Source organism: Geotrypetes seraphini, chromosome 1 (genome assembly GCF_902459505.1).
Source record: "Geotrypetes seraphini chromosome 1, aGeoSer1.1, whole genome shotgun sequence".
In the NCBI taxonomy this organism is placed as follows: Eukaryota; Metazoa; Chordata; class Amphibia; order Gymnophiona; family Dermophiidae; genus Geotrypetes; species Geotrypetes seraphini.
Genome location: NC_047084.1, coordinates 135,723,416 through 135,748,793, shown reverse-complemented (window position 1 = coordinate 135,748,793; position 25,378 = coordinate 135,723,416). Strand labels below are relative to the sequence as shown.

General features: G+C 45.3%; 1 protein-coding gene across 2 annotated transcripts in view; it reads right to left on the bottom strand.

Annotated features, from left to right (window-relative positions):
- JADE1 (jade family PHD finger 1) overlaps positions 1-25,378 on the bottom strand; it is a 199,992-nt gene that overhangs the window by 118,084 nt on the left and 56,530 nt on the right. For both annotated transcript variants that reach the window (XM_033939135.1, XM_033939126.1), the window contains exons 3-4: positions 19,978-20,063; positions 1,304-1,461 (exon numbers count right to left, since the gene is read on the bottom strand). In XM_033939135.1, coding sequence (XP_033795026.1) covers positions 1,304-1,461; positions 19,978-20,063 — 244 coding nt within the window. The remainder of the gene's footprint in view (positions 1-1,303; positions 1,462-19,977; positions 20,064-25,378) is intronic.

Here is a 25,378-nt window from a genome sequence, read left to right as displayed (position 1 = left end):
AGAGATGACCACTCTTGGTTTCTGTACTCCTTCCCGTCTAGGTTCCAGTCTATGAGCTCTCTCAATCCTGAACTCTGCGAGTTTGTCAGTCAAATTTAAGACCATCGGCAGACTTTCATCCAAAAACCTCCAGAGATCACCATCTAATATTCATTCTGGTAAATCAATAAGGCGGAGGTTATTCCTCCTTGATCTATTTTCTAGGTCTTTGACCTTATCCACCAGAACTGTTACTCTTTTCAGTAGCGATTCCTGCTCACGTGCCACTGCCTGGGCCTGATCCTCGAGGGCGCTCATGCGGTGTAGGTGCATGTCCATTTCTAGCCTCACACTATCAAATCATATACTGCACTAAGGACTATGTCTATAACTGTTCCTCCTTTTGTTGGTTTCTGAACCAGCTGCTCCATATACCAGTCCTGGCGTTCATGCACCTCTCCAACCCGGTCCAACAGTTGTTGTAACTTTTTATTAAGGGTATACTCTACTGCTATTATAATCTCAGCAACTAATTCCGCCATCCAAACTGAACCAATCAACAGGCTCGGCAGGTTTTTCAGCTCCAGCATTTTGGGCTCTCCCATTTTCGCCCTGGGCTTCTCTTTCTTCCCCAATTTTGTGGCCATACAGCCCAACAGAAATCTAGCAACTGTTGGTAAGTGTTGTGGGAGTAATAGCAGACTGACAATGATTCAATTGTAGTAGCGTACTCGCAGAAAACCGGTTTATAACAGGTTTAGGGTGAGAATGTGGTGGAGCTCAGCGAACCTGCTGCTACTCCATTCCTCGGCGCCACCAGAAGTCCAAGTGTATTGTTTTCTCCACTTCCTGTGTTGTGGAATTTTTCTCCCCCTTTGGCTAGATAGTGATGCCCTTATAGGGCAAAGCATGCAAGTCTTTACTATCTGTCTCCATCTGCTGATCGATGAGTACACCCTTAGGTTTAGGACTGGTCTAATAAGGATGCTAAGGAAAAATAAGATACCTTCCTGAAACTCCTGTTCATTCTCAGAAAGATTCTGAGTTCTGAGAGATCAGGGTCCATTACCCACTAGTGTGTCCGATTCACTGTGTTTGCTGATGGAGAAAATGAGCTCCAGCATTTTTTGTTTTCTTGATTTGTAGTTTCCTCTTCCTTTCCCTTCAAAGAGGGAGTGAAAGAGAAGATTTAGAGCATAAATACAAAGGAAAATAAGAAATACATATACAAACATATTAATTTATTATATAGTTTGCTTAACTTTCTTTCCCAAACAATCAATCAATTAAAGATTAAAACTATATTAAGCTATTCAAATCATACCTGGCCACAGGCTGTGGGAAAGATTCCTGACTAACTGGCACCTGAACGCCTTTTTCCCATTCCTGCCTCCAGGGGTCTGCCAACACATAATAGTCATCAGAGTTCAGTTGGTGGGAATCATGTAGTTTCATGGCAGTAATGAGATCTGTTCTGAATACCTGCAAAAAGAAAAATTCATTCAATACTTACACAGAGCAATGCACAATACTAGAAATGCCAAGGTAGCTAATTACAAGCAATTTTTATTAGAGCACTCAACATGCTTTTTATAAACATGACTCTGGAAACCTAGAACATAAAAAGCAGATATTAAATTTAAGGCCCATCCAATCTCCCTATATGCTTCTTTCTCAAAGCTATAGCCAACAGTGTGAGAATTCTATCACAGAACTCCAGCAAGGCACAAACTTGCTTTCCATGTCTAGCCCTCATTTTTTTAAAATGGGTTTTATTAGGTTGTTGTTTTTTAACAAAACAAACAAAAAAGAAAATATCATCCAACCTTCCTGAAGTCCCTAACCCCCCCCATTCCCCTCATGGAATCTTTCCATGTATCAAGAGAACATAGCAGTGCCCCAGGTCCACCCCTTTTCCCCCTCAACTGAGTCCCATTTTTCAAACAGTCCAGCTTAGGGAGTCACCTCAACAGATTGTTATCCCATTAGGGACAGAAAAAAATACCTGCATATAATGCTGCCCTCAGAGGTTGCAATATCCTTTCACACAAAAGTTGAGTCTCCATGGACCCCCGCCCAGGAGGGAAGAGTTAATACGGCCATTAATACGGAGATTTGATCATTAGGGAAAATGCTTGAGTACCTGATTGTAAAACCGCTTAGATAACCTTGATAGGCGGTATATAAAATCCTAATAAAACTTGAAACTAGACATGTAGATAGCAGGGTGGCTGGTGGACAGGAGGCTCACTTGGTCACTTGACTGCCTGGTGTGAAGGTGGCAGACCTCACACAGTACCTAGAAATGAATTCAGACAGTGCTGGGGAGGAGCCTACTGTCTTAGCAAATGAGTAACAATGAAATAGGAAAACATGGAAGGGATATTCTAGAAGCCAAACTGAGGCTCCTAAGTAGGAAGGTGCAATCCAGAACCTCTAGGATAGTATTTTCTCCAGTGCTCCTAAATTCCACACGCAAGACCAAAGAGACAGTCAAAGCTCCAGAGTCTCAATACATGGATGAGGTGATTGTGTAGGGAGTAAAGTTTTAGATTTGTTAGGAACTGAGCAACACTCTGGGAAAGTGGGAGCCTATTCCGGAAAGATGGGCTTCACCTTAACCAAGGAGGAACCAAATTGCTGGCATCATCATTTTAAAAATGAGGTAGACCAGGTTTTAACCTAGAAATTAGGAGAAGGCCAACAGGCACTCAAAAGCACATGGTTTGGAACAAGGTACCGTATTTTTCACTCTAAGACGCACCTGACCATTAGATGCACCTACCTTTTCCTTTTTATGATATGATTTCTTCTAATATTGTTGGTCCCTGAGTTTCTGTAACAAGAATTTGTCTTGTGAATTATGTGAAATGCAATAAAAAATAAATAAAGATCTCAATCTGTATATTTTGGAGGAAAGGTAGGAGAGGGGAGATATGATAGAGACGTTTAAATCAAAATAATTAGAAAAAAATGTTACTCACCAGCAGTGGGCTAAACCACCAAGATCTACATTAATCAAAAAAGATATATACAAGATACCACCCAATTTTTGAAATACTTAAGACTCTTTTGACCATTATGAAGAAGTGACTTTTTTAGTCACTTTAGACATGAAATCTTTATATACCTGCATCCCCCAGGATGAGACTATTTAAGTGATTGAAAAAAATATTGAGTGAGAGAGCTCGCCCGCATCTTGTTCCCACTGAATTTCTGGTGCAGTTAATAACTGGCTGTCAAAAAATTATTTTCTTTTTGATGGAAAATTTTTTGAGCAGAAGTCGGGGGTTGCAATGGGTGCCTCATTTGCGCCTTCTATTGCTAACCTTTTTAAGGCTTGTTTTGAAGAACACTGGATTTACAGTTCTAAATATCCACTTGTGTAAGAGATTTATTGATGATATTTTCTTCCTTTGGAAATCTACTCAAGTGGAGTTAAAAGATTTTTTGACATTTTTGAATAGTTGCCATGCCTCGATTCAATTTGAGATGAACTTTCATGCCACAGAAATGGTGTTTTTGTATGTTAAGATTACTTGTCAGGAAAATTTTTTTGAAACCAGTTTGTTCAAAACCTTCAGATCATAACACTTCTTACAATATACAAGTATGCATTCAAGTATCATGAAGAATAATTTACCAATATCTCAATTTTTTCGTTATAGACGTATTTGTTATTGTACTGAAGAATTTCCGCATCAAGCAGAATCCCTCAAAATACGCTATCATGAGAGGGGGTATCCTAATCATGTGATACAGAAATCTTTTCACAGAGTGAAATACAGCTCCTGAGATCAGCTATTGGAGTATCGGGGTAAAAACACGCAGGATGGGCCAATACCCTGCATATTGAAGTTCTCTTCTGTTGCACAAAATTTGGGGAGAAAAATCAAAAGAATCTGGCCTGAGTTGCAAGACAAATTTTGTAAAAACGATGTCTGGACTGTACCAAGGGATGGGAAGGTGGGTCATTTTATGCGCTGCCTGTGATAATATGCAAGAGGGGACAGTTGTATGTTTGCCTGGGAGAACTCTTATACCCCTTAGGGCCTTTACTACTTGTGAAACTAAAGGGGTGGTATATGGTATGACATCCCTTGTGGCGCTACCTTTAAATTTGCCTTCTCTTCATGCCAGCTCCATTGCTACCGGGAGCTGCCCCAACGAAACAACTGCCTTCCGCCGCAGGGGAAGGAGGTCGGGTTGGCGTGGAAAACGAGCTCTGCCTACCGACCCTAGTCCAACTGGCCCCCACAGTCTTATCCACTCATCAGCCCCTTCATCACTACACCAGCAATTCACCTCAAACCCTGGCCAACCTCCTATCCCCCCTTCCCCTGGGGGGGGGAAAAAAAATCCAACTGTCCAAGAAAGCAAGATAAATTCTCTACCCTCTCCACCTAACTAGCCTCAAAATGAAATCCTCACTCACCCACTTTCTCCCTTTATTATGTCTAACCAGTCTCGCAGCAATCCACGGCACATCTTCCAGCAACATTCCATCCCACTAGGCACCCCAAGCAACAGAGATCAAGACCCTAAATCCTCCAAACACCCTCAAGACATACCATGAAAACTACCAAAATGCTATCCCAATACTCTGGAACAAAAATATCAACAAAAGACAATGAAAACAACCTCCCTCCAAACCCTACAGCAATCTGCAACCCATAAAGCAAGAATCGGAACCAAAAAAGAATAGAAAAACCTTCACCCCTATCCTGTGCATGTACATCAATGCAAGATCTGTGGTGAATAAATTATTCCTCCTAAATGATCTAATCAGAACAAACGATCTGGCTCTATCCTTCATCACAGAAACATGGCTAAAAGAACCTGATGGCCTGAACTCCCACACCTCTGCCCACAAGGGTACAACAAACAGTACTTCAATTCCCCAGAAAGCAGAAACGAAGTGGCGGCCTAGCAATAATTTACAAAAACTCATACACCATCACTGAATTAGACTCGGCTACCCACCCAGATCTGGAATATATTGTTTGCAAACTTGAAGACAAGCCCAACTCCAAGCTCAATAACATTGGAATTCTTCTGATCTATAGACCCCCCAACTCTCAATCAAGCTCCATCCTCAAAATGGCAGAACTAATAATTAACTTGGCATGCCAACACATCAAAGTACTCGGACATATCAATCACCCTCTTGAATCCACTAAAAACAGAGATGTCCATAAGCTAAAAACGCTACTTGCAGACTGAGAAATCACCGTCATGCCCTTGTGTCCCACACACAAAAAAGGACGCACCATAGACACACTTGCAACCACCTCCACTAATCTCACTACTGGAATCAAATAGACCCCAGTACCATGGACCGACTACTACCTCCTAAACTTTCACCTTAACCTTTCAACGGAGAGTCGGAGTGACAAAACCACCAAGGAAGAAAAATTAGTGCGAGGAAGGACAGAACCAAACCTCTTCTCAAACACAGTATCAAACTTCCTTATCCTTCTAACTGTACCATATCTATGTTAGCAAGCTGGAATCGTACCACAACCAACACACTGGCCATCCTCACCCCTATCCACCCCCATAAAACAAAACAACATCAAACATCCCCCTGGTTCACCAAATCACTGAGAACTGACAAACAACTATGCAGACAACTGGAAAGGAAATGGAGAAAGAGCGGAACACAAGAACACAGAACACTTTGACGCAAAGCAATAAATAAATACAAATTCAACATATCAGAAGCCAGGAAAGCACAGTTACTTATCATAACAGGTGTTATCCCGGGACAGTAGGCAGATATTCTCACTGATGGGTGACGGCACCGACGGACAGCTCCCAAACAAATTCCAACAGCCCTATCTAGGGAGATGGGTACAGCTCACTCAACACCGACAAGTATCACTCTTCGATCGGGCAACACCCTTGCTATCGATAAAACCTCCAAAATCCTAGGCTGCATTCTTGACTCCACACTAACCATGGAAGCTCAAATCTCCAATATCCCCCCCAAAATCCCTCTTCACCATGAGGCAACTAAGACTCATCAGACCATACTTCCATCAGCATCACTTCGCTCTGATTGTACAGTCAATGATTCTACCACAACTGGACTACTGTAACTCTGTCTACATGGGAATAAACTCCACACTGGTCCATAATATGCTCCACACTGGTTCATAAAATGCAACTCATTCAAAACACAGCTATAAGAATAATTTTCAACCTGAAAAATACGACTCGGTCTCAGCCTTCATCAAGCAATTACACTGGTTATCCATCCCTTCACGAATAAAATTTAAAACATCATGCATCATTTACCAAATACTTCATGGAAACTCAGCAGCTCCACTCATCCAACTCTTCTCAAAGGCATGGTCTACTTCTCGCAGAACCCTCAACAGGATACTACTAAACCTCCCTTCAACAAAGAACCTCCAATATAAACGTGTTTTCCACTCCATGCTAACCTTCCTAGGAGTGAAAACCTGGCATGACCTCACCAAAACGACCAGAACAGAACCCAGTTACATCACATTCTGGAAAAAAATGAAAACCGTCCTCTTTGACACCTGACCTCTCAGATATTCCTCTTCCCACATTCCTAAGTATCCCCCCTCCCATCCCTGCCCCTCTCTTCTCTATGAAAGTCACCTTGAGGCTGCATAGGTATGCACGACTCAGAAATAGAAGATTATATTAGATATGTCCTTGCAGTCTTACCTATATTGGTCAGACTTTGAGGTGCTTTAAAACAAGACTTTTTGAACATTGTTCCAATAACTCACATAAAAAAGAAGTGGACTTGTTGACAAGGCACTGTGTCAAAGAACAACACCAATTTTCAGAGTTCATATGTATTGTATTAGAACATATTTCCTTTCCTCAAAAGAGAGAAAACATCAACTACATCAATGTGAAAAACGATGGATTTTCTTTCAAAATACAATATGGCCATCAGGACTGAACCAGAAAATTGAATGGTATGCTTTCTACTAAGTAGTGATGTAACTACTGGAACCGGATGTGATTCCGGAGCGATCTATTTCTTGCTCTTCTGTCTTCCTGTGCCGTTGTGCACGGTTTGTAGAAGGAATATGATGTGAATTCCTGAAGAAACCATTGATTGGTGAAACAAGATCTTGTTGGTGTATTTTGGTAGCTCTTTCATCGGCTTCGTTAGCTTGGTGCTGCTGTGATGAAAATGACTATACGCCGATGAGTGAATGACGCCGGCATCTTCAATGCAGCTGCAGCATTTGACTTTGGGCGTCAAAGCTAAGTTATATTTTCCTAATACTGAGATTTAAAGTTTTTGTGTGTACCCAGCAGTGGGTAATTTTCCTCATTTGATCTTTACATTTTGGGGGTGTCAGTTTTTTATGCAGATGACAATAACAACACCAGCTTGAAATCAGTTTTGATTGCTGCGTGATACTATTTATCTTGAGGCTTTTTCTCCACCCTTATTTGATTAATGTAGATCTTGGTAGTTTAGCCCAATGCTGGCGAGTAACATTTTTTCTAATTATTTTGATTATTTTGTTACTACTGATTTTTTCTCTTGAGAGATGTTTAAATACCTACTTATATAAATGCGCATGAGTCGAGTCTCTTTCATTTGAAAGGAAGTTCTGGAATAAGAGGGCATAGGATGAAGTTAAGAGGTGATAGGCTTAGGAGTAATCTAAGAAAATACTTTTTTACAGAAAGGGTGGTAGATACATGGAACAGTCCCCCAGAAGAGGTGGTGGAGACAGAGACTGTGTCTAAATTCAAGAAAGCTGGGAATAGGCACTTGGGATTTCTTAGCGACATGAAGAAATAATGGTTACTGTGGTTGGGCAGACTGGATTGGTCATTTGCCCTTTATCTGCCATCATGTTTCTGTGTTTCAGTAATGTCCATATTTGGAAGCAATGTAGTATTGCTTGAGTGGACTGGTTCTACTTTTAGACTCTTGTCTCTGGATGTTCTTATCTTTCCTTTTTCACTATACCATCTGTCTTGTACCAGTAAAAATTATTTATTATTTATTTATATACCACATATCCTAAGTGGTTTTACATTCAGGTACTTTATCATATTTCCCTATCTGTCCCAACAGGCTCAAACTCAAATGGGGAAATAGGGGACAAACTAACTCAAACAGGAAAATCTCCATGCAGACCGGACAAACAAAGTATAGAAGTCTATGTACGTTAATGCCCGCAGTTTAGGCAATAAAATTCTGGAATTAGAGACGGAAATGAGGAACGCCAACCTAGATGTAGTGGCAATATCTGAAACCTGGTTCTCGGATTCCTATGGATGGGATATGACTATACCAGGATATAATCTGCTCCGTCGAGACAGAGAAGGCAAAACCGGAGGAGGGGTAGCACTATACATCAAGGAGGACATCAAAGTTACCAGGATCACAGGTGTCAAGTATACCAGGGAATCCCTCTGGGTGAACCTTGCCAGGGGAAATGACAAATGCCTGTATCTAAGTGTTGTATACAGACTTCCAAGACAACAGGACATAGACAAAGAATTAATCGAAGACATTGAGACCATAACTCTGCGTGGAGACACTGTACTGTTGGGGGACTTCAATATGCCTGATGCAAACTGGAACAAACTTTCAGCTACGACCAGCGGCAGCAGAAGGCTCAGTCCTGGGACCATCCCTTTTTAACATATTCATAAGAGACCTAACCCGGGGGCTTCAGGGTAAAGTATCACTGTTTGCCGATGATGCCAAACTGTGTAACATAGTAAGTGAAAGCAACCTCAAGGACAGTATGACGCAGGATCTGATCACGCTGGAAAACTGGTCCTCGACATGGCAGCTGGGCTTCAACGCTAATAAATGTAAGGTCATGCATCTCGGCAGCGGAAATCCATGCAGAACATACTCCTTGAATGGAGAAACGCTAGCTAGGACGTCAGAGGAACGGGACTTGGGGGTAATCATCAGTGCAGACATGAAAGCTGCTAAACAAGTAGAGAAGGCCTCATCTAAGGCAAGGCAAATGATGGGATGTATCAATCGAAGCTTTGTCAACCGCAAACCTGAAGTCATAATGCCACTCTACAGAACCATGGTGAGACCTCATCTGGAATACTGTGTGCAATTCTGGAGGCCACATTACCGGAAAGACGTGCTTCGAGCTGAATCGGTCCAGCGGATGGCCACCAGGATGGTCGCCGGACTCAAGGGTCTCTCATACGAAGAAAGACTGGGCAAACTGCAGCTCTATACCCTGGAGGAGCGCAGAGAACGGGGCGACATGATTGAGACATTTAAGTACGTCACTGGTCGCGTCGAGATGGAAAACGATATATTCTTTCCCAAGGGACCCTCGGTCACAAGGGGGCACCCCCTCAAACTCAGAGGGGGGAAATTTAGTGGTGACACAAGGAAGTATTTCTTCACGGAAAGGGTGGTAGATCACTGGAACAAACTTCCGGTGCAGGTGATTAAGGCCACCAGCGTGCTTGATTTTAAGAATAAATGGGACATACACGTGGGATCCCTACGAGGGTCAAGTTAAGGAACTGGGTCACTAGCACTCAATGGGGTGGGTCAATAGAGTGGGCAGACTTGATGGGCTGTGGCCCTTTTCTGCCGTCATCTTTCTATGTTTCTATGTTTCTAACCTCTATACGAGGAGCACGACTCAAACAGATGGTATTGGAGCCCACCAGGGATCAGGCGATTCTGGACCTGATACTCACCAATGGAGATAGTGTCACAGAGGTGTCGGTAGGTGATACGTTGGCCTCCAGTGACCACAACATGGTGTGGTTTCACCTCAGGAAGGGATTCACTAGATCAAACACATCAACAAAGGTCCTTAACTTTAAGGGCACTAACTTCAAGAGCATGGGAGATTTTGTCTATGAAGCGCTGCAAAACCAGGACACAACAGATAGTGTGGAGGTACTGTGGTCAGCTCTGAAATCTACCCTACAGGAAGCAACCAACCTTTATATAAAAACCGTGAGTAAACGACAGAGAAATAACAAACCCCAGTGGTTCTCAGCAAAGATCTCGGAACTCATAAAACAGAAGAAAAGAGCATTTGTATCCTACAAACAATCACAACAACTGGAAGCCAAAGAAGCCTATCTGTTGAAATCTAGAACTGTTAAAACAGCAGTCAGAGATGCCAAACTCCGGATGGAAGAAAATTTAGCTAAGAAAATTAAAAAGGGGATAAATCCTTTTTCAGGTATGTTAGTGACAGAAAAAGGAACACAGACGGGATAGTGCACCTAAGGAAACCCGACGGTAACTATGTAGAATCGGACTCCAATAAAGCCGAACTACTAAATGAATACTTCTGCTCAGTCTTTACCTGTGAGGCGCTGGGATCCGGTCCACAGCTGCAAACAAGGGAGAGCTCAGAAGACCCATTCCGGAATTTTGAATTTACCACCAGCAGCGTCTACCAAGAACTATCAAGGCTCAAAGTGAACAAAGCCATGGGACCGGATAAACTGCACCCCAGAGTGCTTAGGGAATTGAGAGATATCCTGGCGGAGCCGTTAGCCGCGCTCTTCAATATTTCCCTAAGCACCGGAAAAGACACATTGGACTGGAAAACAGCTAATGTCATTCCGCTCCACAAAAAGGGTTGCAAGTCAGAGACTTCAAATTACAGACCGGTAAAAGTCTCACATCCATAGTGTGTAAACTTATGGAAATGTTGATTAGACACAAATTAGATACGATTCTGAACAACGAGAGGCTGAGGGATCCCCACCAGCATGGATTTATAAAGGGAAGGTCCTGCCAAACCAATCTAATCAGTTTCTTTGACTGGGTAATGAAAAAGCTAGATAAGGGCGAGTCCCTGGATGTCGTGTATTTGGACTTCAGTAAGGCTGTTGATAGTGTCCTACATCGTGGATTATTGAACAAGATGAGTTCGTTGGGACTAGGAGAAACATTGACTGCATGGGTTAAAGACTGGCTCAGTGGCAGACTTCAAAGGGTGGTAGTAAATGGTACTTCCTCCGAAACGTCAGAAGTGATCAGTGGAATGCCGCAGGGCTCGGTCTTGGGTCCAATCCTATTTAACATCTTCGTACGGGACCTGCCTCAGGGACTTCGAGGTAAAATTACATTATTTGCCGATGATGTTAAACTATGCAACATAGTGGGCGGAGTTACCGGGCCCGACACTATGACGCAGGACCTACTTTTACTGGAGCAATGGTCTACTACTTAGCAACTGAGTTTTAATGCCAAAAAGTGTAAGGTTATGCACCTTGGTAGCGGAAACCCATGCAGAACTTACACTCTGAATGGCGAGACCTTAACAAAAACTGTTGCAGAACGGGATCTGGGAGTAATAATTAGTGAAGATATGAAGACTGCCAATCACGTGGAGAAAGCTTCATCCAAGGCTAGACAATTGCTGGGTTGCATCTGAAGAAGTTTTGTCAGCCGAAAGTCTGAAGTGGTAATGCCGTTATACAGGTCCATGGTGAGACCTCATCTGGAGTATTGTGTTCAATTTTGGAGGCCATATTATCAAAAGGATGTCCTGAGAATAGAGTTGGTTCAGCGAATGGCCACTAGGATGGTCTCAGGACTTAAGGATCTCCCATATGAAGAACGTCTAGGTAAGTTGCAGCTATACTTTCTCGAGGAACGCAGAGAGAGGGGAGACATGATAGAGATGTTCAAATATGTTACTGGCCATATTGAGATGGAAGAAGACATCTTTTTCCTTACAGGACTTACGGCGACAAGAGGACATCTGTTAAAAATCAAGGGTGGGAGATTTCATGGTGACATTAGGAAGTATTTCTTCACTGAAAGGATGGTTTATCGTTGGAATGATCTTCCACTTCAGGTAGTTGAGGCCAGAAACGTGTTCGATTTTAAGAAAAAAATGGGATACACGTGTGGGTTCACTTCGAGGAAGTGCTTAGGGGGAGGGTTCTTCGAGTGGGCAGACTTGTTGGGCCAATGGCACTTTCTGCCGTCATATTCTATGTTTCTATGTTAAACTCTATCAAGGGGAAATTGGGGGTGACTTGACCAGGGTCACAAGGAGCAGCAAGGGATTTGAACCCACGACCTCAGGGTGCTGAGGCTGTAAGCTCTAACCACTGCACCACACACTCCCCATTATGCTCTTAGCTATTATATTTGGATGCCCCCTTACAAAGAAATGATGGGGCAGGGGGACAATGCTTTGCTCTATGTCCAGGGACTCTACCTTTGATAGCTTCTGGAGCATAATTTCATTAAGGGAACCAAGGGCTGTCTGTTCCTTCCCCCATTCCCCTTTCTTCTATCCCTTTCCATTTTTTTCCTCTTATCTAATCCTTACTTTGTTTTGTAGTGAATGGTATGACTGTGGGATCACAGGCTGGGGGGGGGAGAGCCATTGGCACTGTTGTGAATAGTCCTTTGGTCTCTATCTTAGGGATGCTTTCTGGTACTCTGTAGAGGCACCTGGATTAGTGGCAACTTCTTTTTGGGTCTCGACTTATTTTTGATCATTAATCAGAGTATGAGAGGGGGTGGGGATGGGGCGTCTCAAAGCACCTCTCTGGGTCCTTGTTAGGACATGTTAGGTGGGTTTCGTGGGGCTTTGGGGGGTGGCTTGTTCTTGGGGCGGGAGATGGATTGGGTATGGTTGGTCATATTTTTCTTTTGGTATTGTGGGGAAGGTATTTGTTTGGAGGGTTTTGATTTCAGTTCTTTAGGTCCGTTTCCACAGTGGCACACTGGTCTCTCCCTGGGAGGCACGGTGGTATTGTATCCCTTGGTAAGAGCTTCTTTTACTTCATTGATTTTTGACAATCCGAGTTGGAGTCATAGGCTGGAGTGGCCCCACCTCTATTTTCAGATGGATTGGATACTTTTCCTCTACTTGTCTCTGTCTCAGTAGGATGCCGATTAAATTAATATCTTGGAATGTGAATGGCGTGACCTCCCCAGTTAAATGGCAAAAGATTTTACAGATTCTAAACCGCCACAGATCTGGCCTTTTTACAGGAAACGCACCTGACTTCCTGTAAATATGATAAGTTTAAATGCTGGTGGGTGGGCCAGGTGGTGGGAGCTGATCTTGTTCCAGGTGGGGTATTGATCTTGTTCCAGAAGGGTTTGGATGTGTCAATTAACAAGGTCTGGTCAAATACATCTGGCAGGTTTGTATTGGCTCATGTATTTTTGAACAACCATTGTTATTATGTAATATACAGTATATGACCCCAACGTGTACAAGAAAATGTTTTCATAACACTGCTTTGAGCAATGAGTCAGTGGCAGGCAGTGCCTATAGTAATAGGTGGGACTTCAATATTATTCATGATCCTGGGCTAGATAAATATCACCCCCGTTGCACAGAGCGAGTGGATTCATCCACTGGCATTCCTCTGTTATGCTCATTGTTTCACCTTCTTGATATATGGCGCACATTATACCCAGGGGAACGGGATTACACCCACATATCTTGAGCCCACACCTCCCAAACCCATATCGACTACTGGTTATTATCTAAGTGCTTGTTCTCACACATGCACAAGGCAGGTATTGGCCCCTATAGCGGGGAGATTGGACATTTTGCTGGAAATTTCCGCCTTTTCTTTATCGTGGTTCTGGCTTTCATGAATATCTGTTAAACAAATGGAAGGAATTTAAGCAGCATAACGCAGCTCATGAGAATGATCCGGTTTTATACTGGGAGGTAGCCAAGGCAGTACTGCCGGAGGAGATTATCGCACACGTGAGCTTTCAGAAAAGGGCCCAGGATAGGGAAATTCTCCTTTTGGAGAAACAAGTGAAGATGAATCAAATGTGGTTTGCCTGTCACCCCTCCACACAGAGAAGGGATGCTCTCTTAGTATCACAGGAAGCTTTGAATGAACCGATTCACACAAGAACTGTATACTCTCTTCACTATTTTAAACATCAATTTCACCTATATGGTAACAAGGGTGGGAAGCTTCTTGCTAACCTGGTCCATACTTCTGAGAGCTCCAGCAGGGTGGTACAGGTAGATTCAGGTGGGGGAGCTTTGGTGCATATTGATCGAGAGATAGCCTGGGTGTTCCACACATTTTATCAAGCACTGTATGACAAGCTTCCTTCCCCAGAATTAGACTGTGAGATGTACTTGGATAATGTCTCTGTACTCCAGGTCTCTTCTCACCAGAAGCTGCTGGAAGCCCCTATTTCAGAGGATGAGGTGTCGCTAGTCATTCAAGAGAGTCAACTTGGGAAGTCACCTGGCCTCCTTGGTTTCATGCCAAATTTTACAAATTGCTGCAACCTGAGATCACCCTTATACCGACTTCCATATTAAATGCTTTTGTCCAACTTCGTTGCAGGTGGCAAAAATTATTGTGTTATTTAAGCCGGGATGTGACCCAAATCTTCCGGGCTCCTACCGCCCTATATCTCTTTTGAATGTAGAGGCCAAAATCTTTTGCGAAGGTTTTGGCTAATCGTATGGCCAGGGTACTCCCTCACTTAATAGCGGAACTACAAGTTGGCTTTGTCAGAGACCGTAAAGTAGACAGATTCTCTCGCCTCTTTGGAATTTGTGGCACACCACTATTCACCTTCCATGTTGGTCAGTTTTGATGCAGAAAAGGTTTTTGACCAGGTATTTTGGAGTTTTATGTTTGCCATGCTGAGGAAATATGGCTTTGCAGGATTTTTTCTTCAGGCCATTTCGACCTTGTATTCCACACCCATGATATCTATATGGGTTAATGGAGTTTTATCCCAGTCTTTTGAAATTAAGAGGGGCACCATCAGGGTTGTCCGTTGTCACCTCATTTGTTTATTTTGATTTTGAACCCATTTATACGAGACATCTTACAGAACCCAGAGATAAGAGAGGTTAGAATAGGCTCCCATAAATTTAAAATATCGGCTTTCGAGGACGATCTCCTGGTCCATTTGACAGATCCGTAGTCTTCGTTAAACACCCTGTTAGAGGCATTCACTGAATATGGGGACTTTTCTGGGTTCAAGCTGAAGTTGGATAAATCGTTGGCCCTTGCTACTTCCAGGGAGTTATGGGATTCTTGGGCTGTCCAATTTCCTCTGACGTGGATGGATCATTCATTCCAGTAGCTTGGTATGCAGTTAACTCCTTCCTCATTCAGTCTTAAAGCATCTAATTTGGATCTACTGATGGAATACACCCAGAAACTTTTCAATAGCTGGAAGTTTTTTCCTTTATCTTTGCATGGACAAATCCACTTATTTAACATGATAGTATTCCCAAAGTGGCTGTATGTAATGCAATTATTACCAAATTGTCTGTTGCAAAAAGATCTAGGGACCCTATACAAGCTTCTTTTTAAATTTATTTTTTGGGAGGGGAAGAAACCTTGTACATTTTGGTTTTTACTAGGTACCTGGAGACATAGTGGGTTTGAGATTCCAGATGTCCAGAAATATAATCAGGCTTGTTTGCTCCGATATCTTGGGGATTGGATTCTGGGACAGGATGCTTTTACTTGCTTTGACTATGAGTTGGCATATTATCGTCCTTGGCACCTGGATTCTCTTCATGTACCTTGCTCATCCCTACCCAATCATTTGCATTCCAGTGTGTTGTTAGATTCCTTACGAGACATTTGGAGGGTCTTAGTACATCTGATTGGTGGGTTCCCAGAAATTTCTGATCAGCAACCCATTCAGGGAAATCTGCACTTCTACCTGGGCCAAGAGAATGCATATTTTAGGGTTGACATTGCTGTCTCGTGTGCTGCGAGTCAAAAGCTCTTTGCAACCATGGTTAGAATGTCAGCAACAGGATGGGATCTTGGTTCAAAATCATTTTGCTTATCTCCAACTGCAACATCTCTTTAGATGCAAGAGTGCTCGGATTGCAGCTGGGCACAAAGCTACAATCTTTATTTTTTCGCTCTGAGACTATGGGTCTTTGTGTCTTGGATACATGGAGTATTACACACGCTTTCAGTAGGGAAGTCCTGGCAAATGGGGCCTAGATCTTGGCATTTCCCCAGACACTATAGACTTCGGGTGCCTTATTAAGTGCATTCCTACCCTATCAGTGAGCGCTGAGTTGCAAAAATGTCAATTCCAGGTCCTACACCGTGCATATTTTACCCAAGAGCGCTTGTTTAAAACTGGATTGGCTGAATCCCCTTGCTGCGAAAAGTGTCGACAGGGGGTGAAATCCTTTTTTCATGATTTCTGGGGATACCCAGTAGTCAAGGCGTTTTGGAGGTGAGTAGTAGAGAATAACACGGGGAAAAAATCTGTCCTTGTCACCGCCCCGTCCCCGGCTCACCGTCCCCTTCACCGCCCCGTCATAGTCACCGCCATCCCCTTCACTGCCCCGTCACCGTCACTGCCATCCCATTCACCGCCCCGTCACCATCCCCGCAGCATCCATATAAGCCTCAGTACTGCGAAACACCATGAAGACAGAAGAGAGTCCTGCCACTACTACTACTGCACTGAAAATCTGTTTTAATGCCTCTGCCCTGTAGAAAAAACAGAACATAAAATAAATCAATTGACTTGTCCTCCCTTGCAATGACGTGTCCCCCATGTTCATCTATAGCTCGAATCAGGTCAATTGTGCACACTAAAAATGCCCACCTGAGCACATAATCATGCAGATGCTGCAGTATAATGAGCAATAGGAGGATCTGGAACATGAGCGCAGGCAGGCAGTGATACAAAAACAGCAGACACCCGACCAATTGCAGCGTTCCGCCATCTCCCTCCCTCCACCTCACCTTAGATGTAGAGTATGCCGGCTTTCTTTTTCGCCCAGCCGCACGCGTGGCTGCTCATTTGTTCAATATTCTCCTCTGACGCAACCGGAAACAGGAAGTTGCAGGAGAGGAGAAGATTGATCAACTCAAGCAGCCGTGCGTGTGGCCGGGCGAAAAAGAAAGCCGGCATACTCTACATCAGTGTTTTTCAACCTTTTTACACCCATGGACCGGCAGAAATAAAAGAATTATTTTGTGGACCGGCAAACTACTAGGACTAAAATTTAAAAACCCTTCTGCCCCATCTCCGCGAGCTCGGTCACCTCAGTAACTATAGAAAAATAGACAAATATAGTGCAAAATATAGACAGCAGATATAAATTCTCAAAACTGACACATTTTGATCACTAAATTGAAAATAAAATCATTTTTCCTACCTTTGCTGTCTGGTGATTGATTTCATGAGTCTCTGGTTGCGTTTCCTTCTGTCTGTGTATCCTTTCTTTCATTTCTTTCTTTCTGCACTCAGGCCCAAGAATTGTCCCTTTCTATTCCCTCCCTCTTTCCTCCCTATGTCCTTAGTGCCCCCGGTGCCTCCTTCCCATGTCTTTAGTGCCCCCAGTGCCTCCTTCCCATGTCTTTAGTGCCCCCATTGCCTCCTTCCCATATCCTTAATGCCCCTTCCTGTCTTTAGTGCCCCCAGTGCATCCTTCCCATGTCTTTAGTGCCCCTAGTGCCTCCTTCCTATGTCCCTCTCACTGCCTTCCACACTTTGTCCCACCCCCACCCCCGAAGCCTGCCTGCCTGTCTACCTATCTCCCTCCCTCCCTAGCCATAGCCAGCCTGCTGCCTCCCTGCCGCTCAAAAAAAAAATAAAGCCTCCCTCCTTCCTTTCCCCTGCTCTTACCGCCATGCTGCAGCTGCTAAAGCCGACAGGAAGTCTTTCCGACATCAATTCTGACATCAGAGAGGACGTTCTGGGCCAGCCAGGCAGCGATTGGCTGGCCCAGAACGTCCTCTTCGACGTCAGAATTGACGTCGGAAAAACTTCCTGTCGGCTTTAGCAACTGCAGCTGGGCGGTAAGAGCAGGGGAAAAGGAGGGAGGCTTTTTTTTTTTTTGCACCTGTCCCTTAATCTTGCCAGCCCTGCGCAGACTGGCAGAAATTTCCTGCGGACCGGCGGTTGAAGAACAGTGCTCTACATCAGTGGTCTCAAACTTGCAGCCCACCAGGCACTATTTTGAGGCCCTCAGTATGTTTATCCTAAACACAAAAGTAAAATAAAACAGTTTCTTGATCATATGTCTCTTTAGCTATAAATTACAATATTATTATTGACTTAGCCAAAAGGAAAGATTTATAAACTATAATGAGTTTTACCTCATGCAAAATTGTCATTTCTTTAATAAGACATTAACTATTTTTTTCTGAGGCCCTCCAAGTACCTACAAATCCAAAATGTGGCCCTACAAAGGATTTGAGTTTGAGACCACTGCTCTACATCTAAGGTGAGGTGGAGGGAGGGAGATGACGGAACACTGCGATCGGGTGGGTGGGGATCCTTGATTGCCTCACTGCGGAGACAAGTCCATTCACCGCTCCATGGGGCGGTGAATGGCCTTGTCCCCGTCCCCGCAAAGGCCACTATTTTTTCTTCCCCCGTTTCAGCGGGTTACCCGCGGCTATTCACAGCTAGCCGCAGATAACAACCACCGTGTCATTCTCTAATGAGTAGTTTGGTACTTAGAAGTACTTATGGGTCAGAGAATTGTTTTTCCACCAGCAGGTTTTCTTTTGGACAAATATGAGGCCTTCTAACTTACTACCCGTTTTCACAAGCTTTTTGTTCAGAAAGCAGGTATGCAGGCTAAGGTGGTTATTTTACGGGTCTGGACCACTGCAGACCCTCCTTCCTTTTAGGCTTAGTGCAATCGCCACCATGCACTTATGTTACTGGAATGTGAACAGATGCGCATTTCCTTTATCTGTACCCTTCTCTTCCACTGCCAACTCCAGACTCTGTCCCTTCTTTCTTGCAGCATCGTATGCCTGGAACAGGCTGTCTGAATCAATATGTCATGCTCCATCCCTGGCAGTAATCAAATCCAAGCTAAAGGCCCACTTTTTTGAAACTGCTTTCAACTCTTAACTCCCACTCACTGTTGTCAGATACCTAGACCCACTATAATCTCCCAAACCCTGAAATGTCCTGTCTAAATTAGACTGTAAGCTCTTCTGAGCAGGGACTGTCTATTGTATATTAAAATGTACAGCGCTGCATACGCCTTTCAGTGCTATAGAAATAATAAATAGTAGTAATAGTAGTAGCAAACAGAAACAAGATTTTTTTTAACCTTGGGAACTTACATACATTCCTTACCAGAGAGCCCAAAGCCTCATTCTTAATTCTTTTTGACACCCGGCATTGAAGTGGAGAGGATCTGGTTGCCATGTCTTCCCGGGGAAGAGATATTGTCACTTTCTGACAACCTTCTGTGCCAATGTGGAACAGGCCTTTTTTTTTTTTTTTTTTGCTGAGGTCTATAAGAATCCAGGACCTTGGTAGGGTTTGGTAATGATAATCTGAAATGAGCTTTCTGGAGGGTGAGGGGATAGTTCAACCCTCTAAGTTACAAATTTGATGATAAGTGATTTGTGCTGTTCTGTATCGCTAAAGAACTGTTTTGTTTTGTACATGTAAGCTGTATGTTTTCTTTTTCAGGACTGATTATCTGTTATCATCAATAAAAATAGTTTGAAAGTAAAGTTTACTGAGCATGCATTGGCTTTCTTCTTTTCTGATGCAAGTCTGTGAACTGTTTCATTGTATGCTGCAGTGTGTAACAAGTTTGATTATAATACCTTTGCTGGATTCGCTTCTTTTTAGAGGATCATAATTGTTACTATATCACTACTGAAGACTCCTGAGGAAGGCATGTTTTGGCGTCAAAACACTGCCAATGTTGAGTTGTTTTAGAAATTGGTGATGCTACAAATAAAAACTCTACCTGGAAAAGCATTGTGTCCTTTTCCTACTTGCTTTGACTACACATCCCAAGATTAAGAACATTGTCAATCTGTTTCTCCTCGGAAAATGGTGAAAAGGATTAACAGATATCAAGGCTGTTAGCTGCAACACCCCCCCTCCAACTCTCCCCCCCCAAAAAAAAACAAAAAACACAACAACTGGGTATCAGACAAATGGGACAGCAGTCAAGAGGAAGGGGAGCAAGCAAACACAAACGTGTATTTTTACAGTGTGAGAAGACAAAGAAATCTTGAATGACATTCAGGTAATACCTCTGAAGGTTTCTTGTCTTCATGCCTGGAGAATGAGTCTCTCCTATTTTGAGATCTGGAATGCTGGAACCATGAGGGAGAGAAACCTAAAAGGAAAAAAATTCAGGATGTAGTGACTTGACATCTGAAGACAGGCTTGATGCTCAAGATATACAGTATATCACAAACACAGGACATGACAGTACTTTAAAAAAATTCATTTAAAAAGGTTTTTATTTGGATGTAGCTCATGGTTTTTCAGCAGTTGCTCAAAGCAAGTTACCTGTGGGTTCTCTGGGAATATCCTTGTCCCAAGAGGGCTTACAATTTAATTTTGTACCTGAGGCAATGAAGGATTAAGTGACTTGTTCAAGATTACAGGTAGCTGCAGCATAATTTGAACCCAGGCTTCCTGGTTGCCAGTCTGCTGCTCTATCACTAGCTGTGCGTCAAAATACATACAATGTAGACCATATTTTCAGTGGATTTCATATAAAGCAATGTTACTTACCGTAACAGTTGTTATCCAGGGACAGCAGGCAGCTATTCTCACTAGTGGGTGATGTCATCCGACAGAGCCCCGATACGGACATCTTGCAAGCATGTCTTGCTTGAAGAAACTCAGAAGTTTTGAGATGCCCGCACCGCGCATGCGCCAGTGCCCTCCCGCCCGATGGTCCGGGCGCGTCTCCTCAGTTCAGGTAGCTAGCAGAGAAGCCAACCCAGGGGAGGTGGGTGGGACGTGAGAATAGCTGCCTGCTGTCCCTGGATAACAACTGTTACGGTAAGTAACATTGCTTTATCCCAGGACAAGCTGGCAGGTATTCTCACTAGTGGGTGACCTCCAAGCTAACCTCAATGGGATGGAGGGAGAGTTGGCAACTTAGGAGAACAAATTTTGTAACACAGTTTGGCCAAACTGCCCATCCCGTCTGGAGAAAATATCCAGACAATAATGAGAGGTGAACGTATGAACCGAGGACCAAGTGGCAGCCCTACAAATCTCCTCAATCGGTGTCGATCTGAGGAAGGCTACAGAGGCTGCCATTGCTCTGACCCTATGTGCTGTGACCTTACAGGGAAGGGGTAATCCAGCCTGGGCATAGCAGAAAGAGATACAAGCCGCCATTCAGTTGGAGATGGTGCGCTTCGATACAGGTCGTCCCAACTTGTTTGGATCAAAGGAGACGAAAAGTTGAGGAGCAGGTCTGTGTGGTTTGGTGCGATCCAAGTAGAAAGCCAAAGCACGTTTACAGTCCAGAGTGTGAAGAGCTGATTCTCCAGGATGAGAATGAGGCTTTGGAAAGAACACTGGAAGCACAATGGATTGGTTGAGGTGAAATTCAGAGACCACTTTAGGCAGGAATTTCGGGTGAGTGCGGAGGACCACCTTGTCATGATGGAATACTGTGAAAGGTAGGTCCGCCACCAAGGCCTGAAGCTCACTGACCCTGCGAGCAGATGTGAAGGCCACCAGAAAAACCACTTTCCAAGTGAGAAACTTTAGTGGAGCCTTGCTCAGAGGCTCAAAAGGAGGTTTCATAAGCTGAGAAAGGACAACATTTAGATCCCAAACCACTGGAGGCGGTTTGAGAGGAGGATTGACATGAAAGTCCTTTCATAAATCTGGAAACCACAGGATGAGAAGAGAGAGATTTCCCTTGTAGAGGCTGATGGAAAGCCGCAATAGCACTCAGGTGGACTCATATAGATGTCGACTTGAGACCAGACTGAGACAGATGTAAAAGATAGTCCAAAACAGAGGATAGGGAGGCTCGCTGAGGCTCCTTAGAATTGGAAATACACCATGAAGAAAATCTAGTCCATTTTTGGGAGTAGCATTGACGAGTAGCAGGCTTCCTGGAAGCCTCCAAGACATCCCTCACCGCCTGGGAAAACTGGTGCGGAGTTACGTTGAGAGGAACCAAGCTGTCAGGTGGAGAGACTGCAGGTTGGGATGAAGCAGAGACCCCTGATGCTGAGTAAGCAGTGAAGGAAACACTGGAAGTAGGTACGGTTCCCTGCTGCTGAGTTGAAGTAGAAGGGAGAACCAAGGTTGCCTGGGCCACCGAGGAGCTATCAGAATCATGGTGGCATGTTCGGACTTCAGTTTGACTAGAGTCTTTTGAATGAGAGGGAATGGCGGAAGCGCATACAGAAAGCGATTCCCCCAATCCAGCAGAAAAGCATCTGCCTCGAGGCGATGAGGAGCGTAGATCCTGGAGCAAAACTGAGGCAGCTTGAAATTGTGGGGAGCCGCAAAGAGGTCTATCTGAGGCGTTCCCCACTGAGCAAAGATCTGATGAAGGGGCTTGGAGTGGAGTGTCCATTCATGAGGCTGGAGAAGATAACTCAGTTTGTCCCTCCCCTGAATGTAGACAGCTTTGAGGAAGGTGTTGTGGCGAACCGCCCAATCCCAGACTCTGAGAGCTTCCTGGCAGAGGGAGGCCGAGCCCGTGCCCCCCTGCTTGTTGACATAATACATAGCGACCTGATTGTCGGTGTGAATGAGGACCACCATGTCGTGAAGCAGATGTTGAAAAGCTTGAAGAGCATTGAAGATGGCTCTGAGCTCCAGAAGATTGATTTGATGGAGTCGGTCTGCACAGGTCCAGAATCCCTGAGTGCGAAGCCCATCCAGATGCGCTCCCCAGGCATAGGTCGAGGAATCGGTTGTGAGAACCTTCTGGTGGGGAGGAGAATGAAACAGCAAACCTCTGGATAGATTTGAAGAGGTCATCCACCAGAGCAGAGACTGCCGAAGAGCAGGCGTGACTGTGATGCGTCGAGTCAACGGATCCGACACCTGAGTCCACTGAGATGCTAGGGTCCACTGAGGAATTCTGAGGTGGAGTCTGGCAAACGGCGTCACATGAACTGTAGAGGCCATGTGGCCCAGGAGGACCATCATGTGTCTCCCTGAGATGGTCTGGCGAGAAGACACAGACTGGCAGAGATGAAGAAGAGCATCCATGCGCTGAGAAGGAAGGAATGCTCTGAGACGTACGGTATCCAGGACAGCCCCAATGAAGGGAAGAGACTGGGTCGGCTGTAGATGAGACTTGGGAAAGTTGATCTCGAATCCCAAACTCTGCAGGAACCGAATCGTTGACAGGGTCGCTGAGAGGACCCCCGAGGCCGAGGGAGCCTTGATCAGCCAGTCTTCGAGGTAGGGGAATACCTGAAGACCTCGGTTCCGGAGGGCCGCGGCCACCACCACCAGACATTTGGTGAAGACTCTGGGGGACGAAGACAGGCCGAATGGAAGCACTCGATACTGCAGATGGAGATGTCCCACCCGAAATCTGAGAAACTTGCGAGAGGCCGGATGAATGGGAATATGAGTGTAGGCCTCCTTGAGATCCAGAGAGCATAACCAGTCGTTCTGCTCGAGGAGGGGGTAGAGAGAAGCAAGTGTCAGCATGCGAAACCTCTCTTTGACTAGGAATTTGTTTAGGACCCTGAGGTCCAAAATGGGTCGCAGGTCGCCCGTCTTCTTCGGAACAAGGAAGTACCGGGAGTAAAACCCCTGGTTCAGTTGGTCCGTCGGAACCGGCTCCACGGCACGAAGCCGGAGCAAAGCCTGAGCTTCCTGAAGAAGAAGGGTGGTCTGAGTCAAGTTGGAAGGATACTCTCTTGGAGGGTGGTCCGGAGGGACCCGATGGAAATGAAGAGAGTATCCTTCCTTGATGATAGTAAGGACCCAGAGGTCGGTTGTTATGGCCTCCCAGCGATGATAAAAATGATGGAGGCGCCCTCCGATGGGAAAAACAGGGGGAGGCAGAACGAGGTTGGTTATGCCCACGACGAGACAGTCAAAAAGGCTGAGTGGTCTTAGGGACAGCAGGCGACTGAGACTTAGGCTGACGCTTCGCCGGTTGCCTCGCAGGTGGAGTTTGCCTCGGCTGATAACGCCTCTGATAAATCAATGGCGGACGAGAAGGTCGAGACTGCTGAGGCTTAGGCTTTGGCCGAAGGATAGATTGGAAGGACTTTTCGTGGTCAGACAACTTCTTCGTGACAGTCTCGATGGATTCGTCAAAAAGATCCGCCCCAGCACACGGGACGTTCGCCAGGCGGTCCTGAAGATTCGGGTCCATATCAATGGTCCGCAACCAGGCCAACCGGCGCATCGCCACCGAGCAGGCCCCCGCTCGGGCTGAGAGCTCGAACGCATCATAGGCAGATTGCATCAACTGAAGCCGAAGTTGGGACAGCGAAGCAACCACTTCCTCAAACTCAAACCTAGCCTGGGACTTGATGTATGGTGTGAACTTCCGAAGCACAGGTAGAAAAAATTCCAAGTAGGCTGCAAAGTGGAAATTGTAATTCAGGACTCGAGACGCCATCATCGAATTCTGATAGATGCGTCGACCAAACTTATCCATGGTTCTGCCCTCGCGGCCCGGAGGCACTGAAGCATAGACCTGGCCAGGATGAGACCGCTTGAGCGAGGATTCGACCAGGAGGGACTGGTGAGAAAGCTGAGGACCCTCGAAGCCTTTATGATGCACCGTGCGGTACCGCGCATCCAATTTGCCAGGGACCGCAGGGATAGAGTAAGGAGACTCGAAGCATCGCATGAAAGTCTGGTCGAGGACTTGTGCAGGGGAAGCCGCAAGGACTCTGCCGGAGGACGAGGCAAGTGCATGGTATCGAGGTACTCCTTGGAATATCGAGACCCAGCATCGAGAGTAATGTCCATGTCATCTGCCATCTGCCTGAGGAACGATGAAAAGGACAGTTGGTCCGCCGTCGCCGGTCTGCGAGACGGACTAGAAGAAGAAGAGACTTCAGGCTCCAGAGAGGCCTGCGAGCAACAGGACGAGTAGAAAACCTCGGGGTCCTCGAACTCCGGGCCCGGAGGAGGAGACCCAGTCGAAGCAGCATACCCCAACCGAGGCAATTTCTGAGGCGAGACGGTCGAGTGCCGAGAGGAATGCTTCGAAGAATGTCTGGATCGATGCCCCTCCCGATGCCTGGAAGTGGATCGAGCCCGTCTGTGAGAAACTGGGTCAGACGCTTCCAAGGAGCAGATCGGACTCGATGCCGTCGATCGCAGAGGCGGAAGAGTTGGCGCCTCCCCCGACGACGCCCAGGTTTGATAGGGGGTTCGGAAGAACTCGTCCTGCTTCCTGCTTTGCCCAGGACTGGGTGGCCCCGAAGGTGGACGCCACACTGAGTCATGGGGCGGAGTAATCGGTTCCAAGGGAGGCAGGTCACTAAACGAGGCTTTCCTCGAGGGGATGGGCTCCAAGGGAGGCATATCACTAAGGGAGGCCCTCCTCAAGGGAATCGGGTCCAAAGGAGGCACAGCACTAACGGAGGACCTCCTCGAGGACCCGGACACCGCTCGCCGCTCCTCCTCGCCAAGCAACGAGGTCTTGCGGCGAGGAGGAGGAGGAGGGGGCGGTCCGCCCCT